The sequence below is a fragment of the Neofelis nebulosa genome, chromosome 15 (assembly GCF_028018385.1).
Source record: "Neofelis nebulosa isolate mNeoNeb1 chromosome 15, mNeoNeb1.pri, whole genome shotgun sequence".
NCBI lineage: Eukaryota > Metazoa > Chordata > Mammalia > Carnivora > Felidae > Neofelis > Neofelis nebulosa.
Genome location: NC_080796.1, coordinates 9,098,918 through 9,117,373, shown reverse-complemented (window position 1 = coordinate 9,117,373; position 18,456 = coordinate 9,098,918). Strand labels below are relative to the sequence as shown.

The 18,456-nt window shown below is 63.2% G+C and overlaps 1 protein-coding gene across 1 annotated transcript in view; it reads left to right on the top strand.

Annotated features, from left to right (window-relative positions):
* ITPKB (inositol-trisphosphate 3-kinase B) overlaps positions 1–9,559 on the top strand; it is an 89,444-nt gene extending 79,885 nt beyond the window's left edge. Inside the window, exons 5-8 of the mRNA XM_058701451.1 lie at positions 1,088–1,292; positions 3,437–3,538; positions 5,013–5,084; positions 6,483–9,559. Coding sequence (XP_058557434.1) covers positions 1,088–1,292; positions 3,437–3,538; positions 5,013–5,084; positions 6,483–6,698 — 595 coding nt within the window. The 3' untranslated portion in view covers positions 6,699–9,559. The remainder of the gene's footprint in view (positions 1–1,087; positions 1,293–3,436; positions 3,539–5,012; positions 5,085–6,482) is intronic.
* The last annotated feature ends 8,897 nt before the right edge of the window (positions 9,560–18,456 follow it).

Here is an 18,456-nt window from a genome sequence, read left to right as displayed (position 1 = left end):
GTGCACACACGTGCGTGGGTGTGTGCACGTGTGGGTATGTGGGTGTACATGGCTGTGTGTGCACGCACTTGTGTGGGGGTGTGCACGTGGGGGTGTGGGTGTACATGGCTGTGTGTGCACGTGTGCATGGGGGTGTGCGTGCGTGCACACGTGCATGGGGGTGTACCTGCACGTACGTGTGTGTGGGTGTGTGCATGGCTGTGTGCGTGCACGTGTGCGTGGGAGGTGCGCACGCCCGTGGAGGAGGTGTGCACTGGTACAGGCGAGGGCTGCGGGAGGTTCTAAATGACCAGGCCCACATTTGCAACCCAGGACTTGTTGTTTCCTTATATTTGATACGGTGGTTTGTGAAAACTCGGCCTCTGAAGGCATCATGAGTTGACGCGCAGTCTGTCCTGGGTCCCCAAGCAGCAGGTGTGAGGGGAGGGTGGGGCTGGGCCGCCGTCACGGCCGCCGCCCACGATGGGCCAGCACAGAAATCTTCCCTCCGCTACAGCTCTGTCCTGTGATTTGTTTCAGGAAGGGTCCGGGGCAGCGGTGGAGCCCGGGGTCAGGGGAGAAGAGGGGGGTTCACTGGGGAGCAGGGGTGCGTCTGCAACGTGCAGGATGCCCGTGTGTGTGGCAGGGGTGACGCCCCATCTCTGTTTGGCGATGGGGGTAGGGGAGGCATCGCGGGCCAGGGATTCAGCCCCAGGCTGCTGAAGTCCTGTCCCGCCCCTACTCCGGTTTCCGGGGGACCCCTGCCGGTTCGACGGCGGGACAGTGAGCGACTTCCACTGGCAGTGCCTTCTCGGGCCTTCGGGCTGGGGAGCAGGTGTGAGGAGGCACGGGCTGGGCGGGGCAGGCCGTGTGGCCCCCCTCGGGCTTCCCCCCCACCCCAGGTACAGGCTTCCCTCTCCGCCACCGTGGCCCCTTCCGAGGCCACCTTCTGGCTCGGCCTTAGTGCTTGGTGTTGGCACGAGGTCGCCCCATGCGCAGGGCCGCCCCCAGTTCTGCCGGTCGGGAGCCGGCCCCGGCCTGAGCAGAGCGTGTGCGCATCCCGCGTAAGCGGCCTGCGGCTCTCATCACCGCCCCGCTTCCCACGCAGGACCTACCTGGAGGAGGAGCTCACCAAGGCCCGGAAGAAGCCCAGCCTCCGGAAGGACATGTACCAGAAGATGATCGAGGTGGACCCCGAGGCCCCGACCGAGGAGGAGAAAGCCCAGCGGGCTGTGACCAAGCCTCGGTACATGCAGTGGAGGGAGACCATCAGTTCCACCGCCACCCTCGGCTTCAGGATCGAGGGCATCAAGGTGAGGCCCGCCAGGTGCCTGGGGAAGGAAGGGACGGAGGCTCCCGTATCCGCCCCGGGGGCGGCGGCGGCCCGCACGGCCTTCCGAGGCCACGAGCCTCCTTCCTCACAGGCCCAGCGTGTTTGGGGAAATCCGCCTGCTCCTTAGCCGGGACCGGGGCCCCGGAACACGGTGGCTTCTAGCCGGCCCCAGGAGTCAGCCCTCTGCCGAGGACCCTACGCTTAGCCCTGACCATGCCCAGCCCTGACCGGGAGCCCACCTAGGAACCCGCGTGCCGGTGTGGGGGCCGCTCACTCTGCCCGTGGCTTGAGAGCTGGGGATGGGCCTCGAGATAGGGGCGGGGGCGTGCCGGCTGCGGTGACTTCCCTGCCAGGACCCTCCCTCTGCCCGGGCAGCCGGACCAAACGCCCCTCCTCCGCGTCCCCAAGTGTCCCCGCCCTGGATCTGATGAGCAGGTGCGGGCTCGCACTTCACCCCGGGGAGCGGGCTGCGAGGTGCCCGCCGGCCGGGCAGACAGCGGTCCCTGCGGCCTTCCTGGGTTTCTGTCCTCTGCCTGCTCCGGGTCGTCACCGAACAGCCCTAGCGTCTGGGTTTGGGCCGAGGGTGGCGCTCCGGGCATCCGCCCCTCCCCAGCACTGCTTTGTGAGCTCTGGGCTGAGAAAGCCATGTGTCCCTCCCCTGTCATCTGAAACCAGTTTTTTTTTTCCTTTTTTGCATCCAGCCCTCGTACGGGTTGCAAGTTTCATGCTTCCCTCTCATATGCTCGTTTTCCTTCATGTCTCCGAAACAGTCCGCTTTCCCCTTACCTCTCCCTCTCAGGCTGGGTGCCCAAGCCTCCGTTCGTTGTCCGGCTGCAGGAACAGCCAGCAGCCCGTCTCCCCTCCCCTGCTCTGGGCAAACGCCCCGCGACGAGCCCCTGTGGGCAAGTTCCCCCTCCGCCCCAGGGTCCGTCCTAATCTTCAAGAGGCAGCCACATTGCCTTACCTCGTCTCCGGCCTGCTGATGCACAGACCCAAGTCTGGGGGCTCCTTGTGGAGCCCTGCTTCCTCACCCTTTGTCCTTAACTAAGAACAGATCTCGGGGGGTGGCTCAGTCGGTTAAGCATCTGACTTCAGCTCAGGTCATGATCTCGTGGTCTGTGAGTTCGAGCCCCGCGTCGGGCTCTGGGCTGACAGCTCAGAGCCTGGAGCCTGCTTCGGATTCTTTGCCTCCCTCTCTCTCTGCCTCTCCCCAACTCAGGCTCTCTCTCTTGAAAATAAATAAAACTTGAATTTTTTTTTTTTTCAACGTTTTTTTTTTATTTATTTTTGGGACAGAGAGAGACAGAGCATGAACAGGGGAGGGGCAGAGAGAGAGGGAGATACAGAATCGGAAACAGGCTCCAGGCTCCGAGCCATCAGCCCAGAGCCTGACGCGGGGCTCGAACTCACGGACCGCGAGATCGTGACCTGGCTGAAGTCGGATGCTTAACCGACTGCGCCACCCAGGCGCCCCTAAAATAAATAAAACTTGAAAAAAAAATTAAAAAAAAAAAGAACACGTGTCCTCCTGGGGGAGCTAAGCTCCATGTGCTTTCCGGGAACAGCCTGGAACAGACACAGCGCCAGGCTAAGAAGATGAGTAGTCTCTTGCAGCAGGCGGGTCAGGGAGCAGAGATGGGCAGGCAGTGACATCTTGGCTATGTTCAGGGAACATATGGTAAAAGATCTTAAGCTACAAAAGGAACCTCACTGAACTTGCGGTGGGAGCACCTCTCTTCTGTCTGGCGAGGGAGGTCGCCCCCAGATGGCAGGGACCCGTGTGGCACTCATGGGGGTTCCCAGGGCCAGGCCCCGAGGGAAGCCGAGACATAGGTGTCTCCTCCAGCCCCTGCTGCCCTCAGCCCCCTCCTCCAGTCCTGGCCCGCACCCCCCAGGCCTTCCCTGACCGCCTTCCTCTGCCTGGCACACTGAGGCCACCCTCCTTGTTCTCAGTCGGGGCTCAGGACAGGCTCCACGGTGCCGCCCAACTACGCCCTGTGTCTGGCGGTGCAGATGCGGGTCTCCTCGGACTGCCCGCGGGCACCGTGGTGCCTCCACTGCCCCCGAGAGCTGCTGGCGGGCGGGGTCCGTGCCTGACCCCTCCGGGGCGCGTATCGTTCTCAGAAAGAAGACGGCTCCGTGAACCGAGACTTCAAGAAGACCAAAACGAGGGAGCAGGTCACCGAGGCCTTCAGAGAGTTCACTAAAGGAAACCGCAACATCCTGGTGAGTCGGGGCGCCCCCCGGAAGGGGCCGGCCGCGCAGGGACACCTGTGCCCTGCAGACATTCTTGTCCAGCCTGGGACCACACTGGGCCACTCTGCCCGCATGGAAAACGCTGGCCCCAAAAGATGAAGCGGGAGTTGGTGGCCAGCCTCCAACTGGATATGTGGGGACACTCGGTGGGCTTGCCCTCCCTCTCCCTGGCCGCCTGCCTCTCCGCACTGAGGACGGTTCCCTCGGTGGATTTCTGTAGCCTCGCTGCCCGTCGAGAATGGTGTGCTCATCAGAGCCGCAGGCAGCCCTCTGGGGTGGGTAGGCTCTTGTGCCACTTTCCGGGTGAGACACTGAGGGGTCAAGGACACAGCAGGGACAGAGCCGGACCTCACACGCAGGTCCCCGCGCTCCCCGAGGCCTCCCGGGCCTCTCCCAGGCGCTGAGGCCACCTGAGGGAAGTGCCTGGGGCGGGGGTCGGAGCCTCTCCGAGCCCGGGGCTGTGAGTGTCACAAGTTGGTGACAAAGTGACTTCACGTTTGCCACTGCAACGGTAGACAGGCTGGACAGACACCTGACCTGTGGGGTCAGGACCTTGAGGGCCCCCCCCACCCCCAGGCGGAGGTAGGGTGTGCTGAGCCTCTAGGTCCCTAAGGAAAGGCACCCTGGGACGGACCCAGGGGCCCCGGGGACATGGGTCCTGGACCCCCTGGGAGAGGTGCCTTGCGAACAGCCTCCCGGGGTGTGGAGCAGGGAAGGGTGGGCCCGGACCGCCTTTTCTCTGGGCAGACTCCTCGCTGGCCCTGAGTCTCCCTCCCTCCTTTTCAGGCTGGGCTGGGCTTCCCTTAGCCCCCCGCAAGGAGGCTTTGGTCGTGGGGCACGCACCCGAGTTCTCCACAGCCCGAGCCCTCTGCTTTCCGGTCACCTGCTCCTTAGCCGGGCCCGCCACGGAGTTCGCACACCCGTGCCTGCACGGGCCTGTTCGAGGTGCTGAGCCCCAGGCCACCGTGTTGCCGCGGGATGGTGTCGAGCGACCCCGGGGCCCCTGGGGACGGCAGGCACCCCCAGAGCCGGCACAGCTCACCCCTGGTCCGCGGAGAGGCCTCTGGAGAGATGCTGGCGGCTCCCCCGCTTACTCTGCCCGTCGCAAGGTCAGGGGCACGGAGGTTTGTGTTCCGGAGGCCACCGTGGCAACGGGCCCGCTCCGCTGCTATCCCCGCACTTGCGCCGGCGTCCCAGAACCCCCGCCACCCTTGGGGGGAGCCCCGAGCGGCTGCCCTCCGGCGCCTCCCGCTCTCGAAGGAGGGCAGGTGCGCACAGCCCCGTCTGGGCCTCCGTTCCTTCGTGTCGAGAGGAGGAGGTTGGAATACATGCCCAGGGTGTAGCCTCCCTTCCGCTCTGACACCTGAAGAGTCTGGGCCACACGGGGCTTAAAGGCCACCTCGCCCCCCATGTGTTTACAGCTCTGGCCTTTTTCTGTTCCCAGATCGCCTACCGGGACCGGCTGAAGGACATTCGGGCCACCCTGGAAGTTTCTCCCTTCTTCAAATGCCACGAGGTACATACTGGGCTTTTGTCCTCTTGGGCAGAGAGCCACGCTCTGTGTGGTCAGCCGTGACCCTCGGGCCTGCTGGCCTCCCACGCCGGTAGACCTGCCCGTTCTGGAAGCCGGAGCGGCGTTTTTCGGATGGTGCAACCGCGGGCAGACCCCTCCGATCAGGTCCCCCGCCCCCTGTAAGCCTGAAGCTCTGTCCCGAAGGCAGCCCCTCTCGAGGTCTTGTGTGGAGGGAGCCTCAGCCCGAGCCCTGCCCACAGAGAGGGCTGGGGGTCCAGCGCGAGGAACAGGAGACAGGTGGTCCCGGGGCTCCGGGCAGAGGGAGTGCCCCCAAAGGGAGGTGGGCCAGGCCCTGCTAAGCCTCACAGCATCTTTGTGCAGGTGACCTGGCTGGCCCTTCCTCCAGGCAGGCAGCCCAGCTTGCCCTTGGATTTTATCCCCGACTTGCCCCTCGGCCCGGGGGCGCCTGTCCCACCACACGTGGTGGCTCTGACCGCAGGACCGCCCATGAGGAGGGACTGGGGTGCCCAGAGGGCAGACTGGGTGGTCTCTGCCCTGAGCAGTGGCACCCAGGTCTCTCAGGACGTTCTTTCCTCGGTCACCTCCCTGGGGCCCAGGGTGTGCAGGGCCAGGATGTGTTCTCAGCTTGATAAAAGGTCTTGGTGCAGCCTGCTGGAGCCTCCCTTCCCCCCCAGCCTCCTTGCTCCAGAGGACGGGGCTGTGATCCTGCAGGCCGAGCCCGGAAGGGCTGGGGGCCTCGAGCCCCAGGACCTGCCGCACCGGGCGGAAGGACCCCATCACCCCCGTCAGCACCCAGGCTTTGCTGTTATTTCTGGAAAATTGGTTTTGCTGTACTCTTTCTGGAGTCTCGCTCAAGAAGCTTCAGGCCTAGAAAGAGGCCAGATTAGCTGGGGCTTCTGGTATTTTCCGCCCGGGCGGAGGGAGCCCCTGTGTGGGCTCCGTGTTTCCAAGGGGTAATTTCCAGGGTCTTTCCTGTCCTGCCCGGGATGTCTGCCCAGGGTCCTGCTGCTGGAACGAGGCCGGTCTGGGCCTCGCTCTCACCCCCCTGGGGTGCCGTGTGCGCATTTGGGGAGGTCCTTTCCTCTGCCCCACGGGTACAGTGTGGGCTCCTGGACAGGAGAAGTCAGGGTGGAGTGTGGCGGGGGTGGGGGGAGGGGGGGAGGGGGGAGGGAGAGGCCCTGAGGTTCAGCCGTGGCCTGAACTAGAGGACGGTGTGCAGCCGCAGCTGGCGGCCAGGGGTCTGTCATCCCAGCCTCCCTCCCCGCAGGCAGTTGCTGCCCTGGTGGCCGGTGTCCTCTGTCCCCTGGGTGGCCACCCTGGGGCGGGCCTCCCCCACCCCCTCCCGGCACTCCCCCTCCTCAGCTGCCCCCTCCCCTTCAGGTCATCGGCAGCTCTCTTCTCTTCATCCACGACCAGAAGGAGCAGGCCAAGGTGTGGATGATCGACTTTGGGAAAACCACGCCCCTGCCCGAGGGCCAGACCCTGCGGCACAACGTCCCCTGGCAGGAGGGGAACCGGGAGGACGGCTACCTCTCGGGCCTGAACAACCTCATCGACATCCTGACGGAGATGTGCCAGGCCGCCCCGCTGGCCTGAGGGCCGGCCCGCCTCTCCCCCCCACCCCTCCCCCCTGCCGCCCCCTTCCTTTCTCCTTCTGAATTTCCCCTTGGTGCCGCCCCAGAGCCGACCCTCCCGAACTGCACTGTGAGACACTTTGTAAGAGACCAGGTGGAGATCGGAGAGGAGAGCAGAGGAGAGGAGAGGAGAGCTTGCCGGGCTCCCACTTCTCTTTATAAACAGGTGCTGGCAGAAGAGGAGTGGGGGGCGGGGGGAGCCAGGCTCAGGTGGCAGTGAGGTCCCCAACGCAGGAGCCGGCCCCAGCCTTCCAGTGGGGGCCTGCCGCCCCCTGGTGGCCGCCCCCGAGCTCAGCCTGTCTTGGTCCCATCCTTCCGGCCTGGAGCATCTCCGGGTTGGGGCACAAAGCCACTGGCAAGAGCACGTTGGCCACGAGTAAAGCATTCTCCGCCTAGCGGCCCAGGGGCTCCCACAGACGTGTGGTGGCCTGCTAAAGCAGGGACCCCACCCAGCTGGCAGCGAGACCCTCCAGCTGGGGGCCGGACCCAGGAGCCAGGAGAATGCTGGAGTCCACTGGCTGTGCTCTCTGACCTCGACCTTCCCGGGAGGGGGCAGGCCGGAGCCCCCCTCTTCCATCTGATTATCACCCAGGATTTCAGAGGGACGCTCTGCAAACCTGACCTTGGGGGAGGCCCCGTCCCCACCCCTACCCCCAGAACCACCTGTGCCTCCTCCGGCTCCCAACCTTGTTGGGACCAGGTCCGCGGCACCGGGTGGGGCGGCCCGGGGCACAGCCGGCCCCTGGAGGAAGATCGGTTGTCTCACGTCCCTTCACCCCCACCCCCCACATCCCTGGGCTTGTTTCACGAGGTCAGGTCCCCAGCACGTTCGGGGGGCAGCGCTGGGCAGGGAAGAAGCAGATTTCTGGCCTTCCTGGCCTCATTTTTCTCCCGCGAAGTAACTCTTCCAGCCCAAAGGGCTTGGACCCACATTCCCCGGATGCGGTGTGGGCAGCTCCCAGGGTGGGTGGTGGGTGCCGGGTGTCAGGAGGGTGCTCCCGGCAGGGGGAAGAGTCCTGGGGCCTCTAAATTGCTTGAAGATGACTGGGGAGCCAAGTAGGCTGTGTTCTCATTTTAAAGCAAGGCAAGTCTGTATTACGGGGAAGAATGTGGAACTGGCATGACTTTTTAAGAACAAACCTCTCAGCTCCGTGGCCCTTTGGGGCCGTTAGAGGCGCACCGGTGCCCAGAGCCGAGCTCTGACGGGGTAGCAATCCGCAGACAGCCGGGTCGGGGACATGGTGGAGGTCCGTGTACCCCGGAGCGTGAGCCCAGAGGGGCCGGTCCAAGAGTCAGGGTTTCCGGGGCTCTCCCCTCCCGTCCCCCCCCATCGCCCCGGGGACTCTGGGAGACCTCTGACCCCAGCACGTGACCCCGGCATTTCCCCTTTCGTGCTGGGTGAGTGACAGTCGGTGGGGGCGGAGGGTGGGACGCATGAGGCTATCTGAGTACAGATTTTAGAAAAGGAAATCAGTCTGAAACTTCCTGGCTCTGGTTCAAAACAGTGGGGAGCTTGTGTGGGGGGCTCTCGCCAAAGGTCACACCCCGTCCCGGCCGAGCGCGAGAGACCTCGTGACAGCATGTGACCCTGTAAAGGCGGGAGCACCAAAGCCAGCGCTGGGTGGCCGCAGCTGGAGTCGCTCGTGGCTCAGGGGGGACCGGGGCATCAGCAGTCCGCGGGGAGGGGACATTGCTCAGTTGGACGTCCCGATTCCACCGCTGTGGGTGGACCACAGGTCACCCTCAGTCCATCGATGAAGGAAATTTGCTAAAGCAAATGAACGCTCTGAACAAAAAAGTGCAGGGGACCAGCTTGATCTCCTAAGAGAACACATTTTCCAAGCACTTTAAACAGGCACCCGTTGTCTGCAGACAGCGTGCTAAAAAAAAGGCAAAGCGACGTGTTTATTAGAGGAGGTCCGTGGGGCCTCTTCCTGGCGACCAGTTGCTTGGGGTGACATTCTGTCCGCGAAGGTGGTATAAAGCGGCATTTTTTTCTTAGGATTATTCTCTTAGGGGTTGGGGGGGGGGTTTGTATTTACTCGCTAGCTCTCCTCTCCCGCACCTGCTCTCGCAACCTTCCCTCCCCTCTTCCCTGTCCCCCCCCCCCCATCCTGGAGGGATAGGTGGATCCCGAACCAGAACCCTTCCGAGGGACTCCTCGGGCTGCAGGTGCCGGGACGGCGGGACAAGCCACGTCCTTTCCCGCCCCGTCCTTGCCGGGTCCCCCGGGGAGGGGGGGGGGGCTCCTCGGTGGTCAGCGTGCTTAGCGTTCAAGGAAAGTTTCTCAACTGCTTGCCCGCAGACTTGCCTTTAGCGCCATGTAAGAAGTTTTTAAGTTATATTTATTTTTTCCGGTTTTTTAATTGCACAAAACACTAAGACTGGGAGGCTGGGGATTCTGTGTGTCCTTAAAAGCTGTGCCTTCTTTCTGAATTCCCTTTCCCACTTGGCGGAAAGAGCCTGGACACAGCCCTGCCCCCCCTCCCCGCCCCCCCTGCCCCCCCCCCCCCCCACGGACTCTTGCCTCTGTGAGCTGTATCTAGCTTTGAGTTTCTCCTGCATCCCATCCACCCCCGTGTGTATACAACCCAGGCCCCTGGCTCGGGAAGAGACCCTCTGCCGTTGCTTTTCCTCCGGAGGACAGGACCCCCCCCCCCAGAGGGCTCCCCCTCTCTCTGCACCCCTTTCGCCGCAACACGACACCTTGGAGGAAACTGAACTGTTACAGACTCTCCCCCCCCGACACACACACAGTGCCTGTCGAACAGACTGCAATGCTCTGTACCTTCCCGAATAAAGGCCCTGGAGACCACCGTGCCGTCTGCAGTGTGGTCTTTCCGCCTCGGGATGGGTGGTCCTGACGCTCTTTGGGAACCAGGGGCTCGCGCTGGGACTGCGGGGGTCCCCGGGAGTGGGGGTCAGATTGGATGTTTCGATCTGCAAAGGACTGAAGACACCTTTCAAAACTAGGCACTTCAGAGCCGCCTGGCGGGGGCTCAGTGGGTGAAGCGTCCGACTTCGGCTCAGGTCACGATCCCACTGTTTGTGGGTTCGAGCCCCACATCGGGGCTCTGTGCGGACAGCTCGGAGCCTGGAGCCTGCTTCCGATTCTGTCTCTCTCTCTCTCTCTCAAAAATAAATAAACATTTAAAAATTAAAACAAAACAAAACAAAACACTAAGCCTTTCAACCTTCTCCACAAAACGTTTGCGTAGCAGTTCTACAAAGTGCTTGTCCCGCACCCCTGGGTCTGGGGCAGCTCCGCGAGGTCCTCACGTATGGAGCGCAGCTCTGTGCAAGGTCGGGTGCGGGCTGCTCGCCTCTGTGCCCCCCATTTGCCCCCAGACGCCTCCACAAACAGGGCTCTGTGGTCTCCGTTTTAGAGACGGGGAAGTTGAGGCTTGGATCCATCGTGACCTGGGAAATAAATGGGGAGCAGAGATTCGGAGAGCAGGCTTTGCCCGGTTTCAGATCCAGTGCTGTCTTCCTCCTCCCCGGGGAGCACCTGCGGGCGGAGGGCCTTGTCCTGTCTTCCCGGGGTCCCCGGCCGGAAGCAAGGGGCCTGGCGCTTCCTGGCCTCGGCCCCCCGCTTCCGCAGGCTGGGGCTACACCGTCTCCCAGAACGTCAGGCTGCTTCCCGGAGAGTCTGAACAGAAGAACCGCCAGCCGAGTTGGCTCCAGGGTCGGCCCCTCGGAAAGGCATGTGGACGCTGGGTGAAGGCGAGGCTCCCCCAGACCCCGTCTCCCAGCAACCGTCCTACCCACACCGCCTCCGTGTTCGCGGCCACCGACGGGGTTTAGGGTTAGGAGTTAGGCTCTGTCCGCTCCATTGGGATGTCCCCTCGAAGGCGGGGGCTTGCCCTGTTCATTGCTGTTTCCTCACCCCCTAGCGGCGCCAGGCACGTGACAGGTGCTTAGTGGACGTGTGCCGACGGTCCCCGAGCGCCCTCGGTGACCACGGCCGTTGGGTGCACGAACGCTCGTCCTCAGGCAGGAGAATGACTCACAGGTGGCGTGGGCTCCCTGGCCCCTGGGTCCTGCGCCCCCCGCGGCCGTCCCTCCTCCAATCACAACCCTTTCCTGTGCTGCAGTGGCTGCAAAGCCTAAAATACTATCTGTCCCTTTACAGAAAAGTCCGCCAGTCCCTGCCTCAAAGGAACAGGGGCCACTGAGGAAGAGTTACCACCTGCCAGGCACCATACAGGGTGGTTGACGACTAAGCAGGACAATCCTTACGAAAACCCTGCGGGATGAGCCCCGTTCACCCCCATTTTGTACCTGAGAACGCAGGGGCACAGAGGGGGTGAGCGACTTATTCGAGATCACGCAGCTGGTAAGCAACTCGGACCCCGGCTTTGAACCACAGCTCAAGCTATTTCCGTGATGCTGCGTGACTGAGTCTACCTTCCGAGCCGGGGGGGGGGGGGGGGGGTCGCTGGGCGTGCGGCTACGTCACAGAATTTGGGGGGCGGCCTGGGGCCAAGCCAGGAGTCCTGGTTTTTTGGTGGCTATGACGCTGATTAGGCGCTGCAGATGTGGGTCCCAAGCGTGGCCCTGTCCTGGGGGTGCCGGCTGGGCCGCAGAATCCTGCGAGCCCAGGGGTAGCTGGGCAGCCTGGATCAGCCTGGATCAGCCTGGATCAGTCGGGGAGGTACCGTGTGCTGGGCTCCACGCGCCCCTGCGCCTGCCTGGGCGGGGCCCGCCGCCGTGCCCCCCGCCTTAGCCTGAGAGGGGTTCTTGCCCGCGCTGCTCCAAATACAGTCGCGAGGAGGGTTGGGGCTCCCACGTGTGAATTTGGGGGACACACACGTCGGTCCCCAGCCCCGTTGCTAACATCACAGGCTGTTTCCCGCTCTACCTTTCATCCCGCACCTCCCAAACTTGTGAATGAGTTAGAGCGGTTTTGGGGTGCGGCGCGGGGGGATGGAGGGGGGGGAGGGCCACGCTAAGTTCTGTGGGTTTCGATGAGGCAACACGCATTTGGGTTCTTTTAAAAATAGTTTCTGCAAGTCCTGAGCAATCAGTGTCTCACCGGGGCAACCTGCTGGCGACACAGCAGCCCTGTTTACCCGCGGTGGAAAAGAGGCGCCCAATTTTAGTCCTGTTACCGCCGCCCACGGCCTGCTGCCCCACCCGCAGGGGAGGCCGCCCCCCTCTGGCCGGTGCTGGGCAGGACAGGCGCCCCCAAATGCCAGGGGCCTAAGATCCCTTCCCCTCCTGGCTTCTCCCAGCCAGCTGCTTTTTTTTTAAGTTTACTTATTTATTTAGAGAGAGAGAGAGAGAGAGAGGGCACGGTGAAGGGATGGGGGGGCAGGGCGCAGAGACGGGGAGAGAGAGAATCCCAAGCAGGCTCCACACTGTCAGCGCAGAGCTGGACCCGGGGCTCGATCTTACAAACTGACATCACGACCTGAGCCCAAATCAGGAGTCGGATGCTCACAGAGCCACCCAGGCGTCCCATGAGCCACGCAGGTGCCCCAGCTCGCTGCATCTCCGTCCTGAGGGGACGCAGGGGCCGTGGCGGCCGTCCATTCGGGTTGGTGGCCCGCACCACCTTACCCCTGCAACAACCAGAGGGGGGCGGGGTGGGGGGGGGGCAGGCATGTCCGTGGATCACCTGTGCTGTGTAGGTTAGGAAAAGTGAGGGCAGGACCCAAGCCAGGACTGGAACCCAGGGGCAAGACGGGCGTGGGGGCGAACAGGTAAGCGGGCAAGGGCAGTGTACCGTGCGAATGTCCTGTGGGGGTCGGAGGGGCGCAGAGCAGGGCGCCTGACCCGGGAGGGTGACGAGGTCTCTTGAGGGGGGCTCTGCAGAGGCGGTGCCACCCGAGGTCAGGGGTCAGGTCATCCAGAATTCTCCAGAGGGTCGTGGGGGGGGGGGGGGGCGGGGAGGGAAGCACGTGCAAAGACACTGAGGCCCGGGATCAGGCTGGGGCTATGGTGGCTCCAGGCAGCGGGGGGAGCTCCGTGTGGGGCCCAGGTGGGGGTGGGACTGGCGAGCTGGGCGACCCTCCGTGGTGGCTGTGGCTGTGTGGGGGTGGGGGGGGGGACACACGGGGTGCCCCGCTGAGCAGCTGTGGGCTGGTGGGGGATGGGGTGCAGAGCAGCTCCGTTCCCCCCCCACCCCAGGCCCCGAGTTAGAGGTGGCGGGGGAGGGGGGGACACCCCCATGGGAACACGGCCTGGAGTCCCCGCGAGTCCCCCAGAGCCCGGAGTAGGGCGCTGCTCGCGGGATCCCATTCGCTGACAAAAGCCGAGTTCACGCGAGCCGTTTGTTTTCCTTCCTGACAGTTTCCTGTTTATCCAGCGCGGTCTGAACACGTTCCGCACATGCGCGTTGTCAGGATCCGAGATGCGCTCCTCCCCTCCTGCTCCCTCCAAAGTCCGCTCGGGGAGCCCTCTCAGGCCCCCTGCTCATCCTGAGCATCTTCTGGCTTCCAGAACCTTCCTGCTGAAACAGGCTGACCTGTGGCCACACCCCTCCACACATGTTCCCCCACACAGACCCCTCCACACACACCCCTCCACACATAGCCCTCCATGCACACCCTTCCACACCGCACCCCTCCACACACACCCCTCCACATCCCACCCCTCCACGATGCACCCTTCCACACATGACCTTCCACATCCCACCCCTCCACACATACCCCTCCAAGCACACCCCTCCACACACACCCCTCCACCCCGCACCCCTCCACACACCCCCCTCCACATCCTACCCCTGCACACATGCCCATCCACACACACCCCTCCACATCGCACCCCCTCCACAAGTGCCCCCCCTCACACACCCCTCCATACATACCCCTCCATGCACACCCCTCCACACGCACCCTTCCACCCCGCACCCCTCCACATGTACCCCTCCACATCCCACCCTTCCACACATGCCCCTCCACACTGCACCCCTCCAAACAGGCCCTTCCAGACACACTGCCCCTCCACATCCCACCCCTCTACATAGCACCCCTCTACACCCCACCCCTCCACACACACCCCTCCACATCCCACCCCTCCACGCTGCACCCTTCCACACACGACCTTCCACATCCCACACCTCCACAAATGCCCCTCCACACACACCCCTCCATACATACCCCTCCACGCACACCCTTCCACCCCACACCCCTCCACACATGCCCCTCCACACTGCACCCCTCCAAACAGGCCCCTCCAGACACACCGCCCCTCCACATCCCACCCCTCTACATCGCACCCCTCCACACCCCACCCCTCCACACGCACCCCTCCACACCCGCTCACACGCACTGACAATTTAACACGTGCGCTGGGATTCCTCGATCAGAATAGGGTATGTCCGGAATCCAGGTCACGCGAGTGACGTTCAGAAGGGCCGAAGGTGCTCGCTGTGCAGAAGGCAAGCCGGGGAGGTGGAGACAAGCCGGGCCGGCCGCCTCATGGGGGACTCCCACCGTCTCCTCAGTGTTCGGTTCTGAGGGATCCACAGGGACTGATGGGCAGCTGTTACCGGAAAGTAGGGGCGGCTCAGCCAACCCGTCTCTAGCAGGTCGTCGAGTCCCGCAGAGGAAGGAGGCGGCGAGTCCTGGTCACTGGAGGAGTTACATGGAAGCTTCCTGACCACTTACCTGCGAGACGGTGGAGGTGGTCACAGAGAAGGGCGTCATGCCCTTGAGATTTCGTGGTTCCTCAGGAGAGCCGTTTAGGAAGTGATTTTCAGTCCACACACACGCTTGTTTTTCAAAAATTTTAAATGATTTTTATTTATTTTTTGGGGGGGGCGGGGGCAGAGAGAGAGAGGGAGACCCAGAATCCGAAGCAGGCCCCGGGCTCCGAGCTGTCAGCGCAGAGCCCGACGCGGGGCTCGAACCCACGAACCGTGAGATCATCACCTGAGCCGAAGTCGGATGCTTAACCGACTGAGCCCCCCCCCCCACCGGGCGCCCCAGAATCTTCCAGAATGTTTTAATGGACACATGATGGCTCCCACGGTGAAAAGGAGCCCAAGTTTACTGTATCAGATTCTGCAAAACCAGACGGGCCGCCGGGGTCTTGAGGAGGGGAGACCGGCCGCAGAACTGATGGGAAATGAGCCTGGAAAGCGAGCTGGGGGGCTGGAGGGCGTCGACCCTCCCCACCGCGTCAGACCAGACTACTGTGGGCTGGAGAGAGAACCTGAGATTGACTCTGACCGCACGCTCGGGGCAGGGGTCCCCGCCGGGGCAGGCCAGCCAGAGTCCCTCACCTCCAGCCCCCACGGTTGAGGGAGGAACCTTTGCAGGCCGGACCTGGAGGCCGAGGAGGCAGGGAGGCCCACGCTCACGGTCCTGGCGTCTCTGCGAGGTGCGGCTCGGGCACAGCCCTGCCCCCCCTCCCCCGAACCACGTGGGGCCCCAGGACTCGGGGACCACCACGTGGCCACACCAAACAACGCCTCTTGAAGTCAGAGCTGAGCGGGAAGTGAAAAGCTTTCACGGAACTCGCGAGGCGCTCTGGAACCCCGTCGAGCCTCCGAAGTCCCGCCACCCCTGCTGAGGTTTGATGCTCATTTTTCCAAGCGTTGCTCTCTTTCTGCCCGGCTGGCTTCTCTCCGATCTGAAATCCTTCGAGCCCGCAGGCCTGTCGGCTCAGGCTTCTTTGCGCGGCTAAGCAACCAACCCTCCAGACGGGCCGGAAGCCAACGGAAACAAATCCTGCCTCTGCACTGGGTGCGGAGGACTCACTGCATAAAACAGTTTCCATTTTAGGTAGGAGGGGGCAGGTGCACTCCGTTAGCCGCTTACCACGTCGAATTCCACCCTTCCTGCGCCAAGAGGTTTGCCTGGAACGGGACCCGGGTGGCACAAGAGAAAGAAAAGCGTTAAAGGACCCTGCACGATGTGGAGGAGGCGTCTCGTGTCTGAGAAACCTGGTTCCCTCTGTCAAGGGACTTGGGCCTTGCTGTGCGGCCGGTCCGGCAGGTCTGGGCGGCTGGACGCCCCGAGGATCCCGGATGGCGGAGAATTCATGCAAGGACTTCAGACCGCCAACCTCTGGGTGCGGTTTTTCACGTGGGCTCAGAAAGGAGACACTGATCCTGGTCCTGGGACCCCAGCCCTGGTTTCGTACGCTGTAACTGACCCTCATTAAACAGGCGGTGCCCCCAGCCCGCTGAGATGTCCTGCCTGGCCCTCACCCGCCTGGACATCCACACGTGCCGTCAGCTCGATGGGAAAAGAAAGGATTTGTACATGTGGCTTAACATTTTCTGGACCTTTTGTTTATTTACTTGGAGAGAGACAGAGAAAGCTTGAGTCAGGGAGGGGCAGAGAGAGAGAGAGAGACAGAGACACAGAATCCCAAGCAGGCTCCAGGCTCCGAGCTGTCAGCACAGAGCCCGATGCGGGGCTCGAACGCACGAGCTGTGAGATCATGACCTGAGCCAAAGTCGCTCAACAGACTGAGCCACCCAGGCGCCCCAACTTTTTCTTTACGTATTGTGACCTTTACAGGAGGGGATGGTGGAGCGGGAGGTGGGTGGTGCCAGCGGGGACAGAAGCCTGTGTTACATCAACGCGAAAGGCTTCGCCGATCACCTGCCCGGGCCTGGCGCGTGTGCATGCGAACGTGCGTCCGCGGTTGGTGAAGGCCAGGGCTCCTTTTGTTATTAGTGAGAGAAGCTCAACTTGAGCCGGTTCACAGGAAGGAAGGAGCATCAAGAGAGGCAGGAAGGGCGGGGAGCACCGTGGCCCGGGATGGGAGGGGCGAGGCTAGCACCGGCCTTGGGGACCCCCTCCTCCGTCTCCCTGCGTGCCGCTGTCTAGTCCAGCCTCAGGCCCGATGTGGCTTCAGGCTTGCAAACACAGCCTCAGGACCAAGGAGGAAAGATCCCAAGGATCTCAGGAAAGACCCTCGATCGTTGCAGGTTAGCTGAGCAGGAGGGCTGGGTGGGCTGAGTGGAGGGACGGGCGGCCTCCCCCTGCATCACGTGGGTGGTGTGGGTTGTGGGGGGGAACGGCTGGCCCGGGAGCAGAGGGGTGGAGGGCAGGGCCACAGGACCAGTCTGGTCTCACTCGGCGGTTACAGTTCTGGAGCTGGGCCTGGGGCGCCAGGGAGGATTTGGATGGGGGTGGGGGGAAGCTTCTGAGTGTTTGCAAAGTGCTTGCCTCCTCCACCAACGACATCCCCAGTTTTAAAAGTTTCTTTGCTTTCTAGAGGGGTGTGTGTGCGTGTGTGTGTGTTAAGCGTGGCTATTTTTGGGGAAAAGAGAAACGTGCGCCGCTCTGACCGCTCGTCTCAGAGCCTGATCCCTTCTGGGGTCCCAAACCTAGTCAGTGGAAAGAGGAATGGCCCACCCAGGGGCCATTCAGGCCGCCCGTCTCCGCAAGGACACGGGCCCCGGAGCCGCGGTGTCTTGATGGGATGGGGACGCCCAAGCTCCCCCAGGCCCCGGAGGTCCCGCTGCCCGGGAGGCTGTCAAAGTGTGCCCCATTCACACGAGCGGCCACTGCCCCGTCCCCGCTTCTCCTCGGCAATTCCTGGTTTCTGTCACTGTGTGAGGTCTCAGCGACCCGGCTGGCCAGGCCCGGTCCACAAACCCCAGCGCGGCCCTTCTCGTGCCCGGGCCCTGTGTGTCCCTCCCTGTGACGGGCCTCTCCCAGAGGCTGGGGGCTGGGGATGTGGGGCATTCTGGGGCACAGACGCCTTCACGTGGCCCAACGTGCCCCCCCACGCCCGGAAGGGGGTCCCTCTGATGCTGCACTGCTCCGCGGGGCCTTCCCGGCGTGATCTGAGCCCAGTGAGTATTTGGAAGATGCACCTGATCAGGAAAGGCTCCCTGGGGTGTATCTCGGGTCATCGCCAGCCTTAGGCCCGGGTTTAGCAGAGACTGAGCCAACCCGAGGCCCATTTCTGGGGCCTTGGAGGGTCGCCCCGCTTGAGCCCGGAGTCTCACGGACTGACGGGACTTTGAAGCAGTCCCGTCCTAAACACTCAAGGGCACTGTGGCCGACAGGCCAGAGAAGCCCCAGCACGCGACACCTGGAGACTCGCCTTCCCCGGTGCCGGGCGCTGCCTGCGACTCTACAGACGAGGCATTCCAGAACCCCCTCCTGCTCCTAGTGCACCTGACTCACGGCGTGAGGGACGGCGAGGGGCGCTCGCTCCCCGGGACAGCTCTGTCGCTGAGCCCTTAGCGTCAGCTCACAGATCTGGGGCCTGCCCGTCAGGGGCTTTCTGAATCCCGGTTTGTTCGTCCGCTTGCTCCTCTTCGTCCACAAACTCGATAAGCTCTCCAGGCCTTGACCCCGTCGGTGAAGAAAATGCCGGCGGGGCCCTGGACCGTGCCCTGCCCTTCCTCCCAAGTAGTTCAACCGGTCCCTTGTTAGGGCTGAACAGCTCATTAGAAGTGTTCCTAACCGCTTCCGAACACGCCCCCGAACGTCTACGTCACACACGTTTCCCCCACCAGGCGTCTATAGGGATGAATCCCGTCTGTACCTTATTCCTGGAGATCCCGGGGGTGGGGGGGGGGGCGATGCCCAGGGTGGCGGGTGAATTCCCAGTTCCAAAGGGATCAGATCACCAAAGATCTACCCCCAGGAGAAGGGGAGGGTGGGAAACGAAGCCCTGCCCTCAGAAGGACAGACAGCCTTCGTGCCGAGAGAACAGCATCAGCAGGTTTGGCGGAGCGAGCGCGGGAGGCACTGGGGACCAAGTCTGGGTCCATCCAGCCGGAAAAATGAGAGCACACGGGG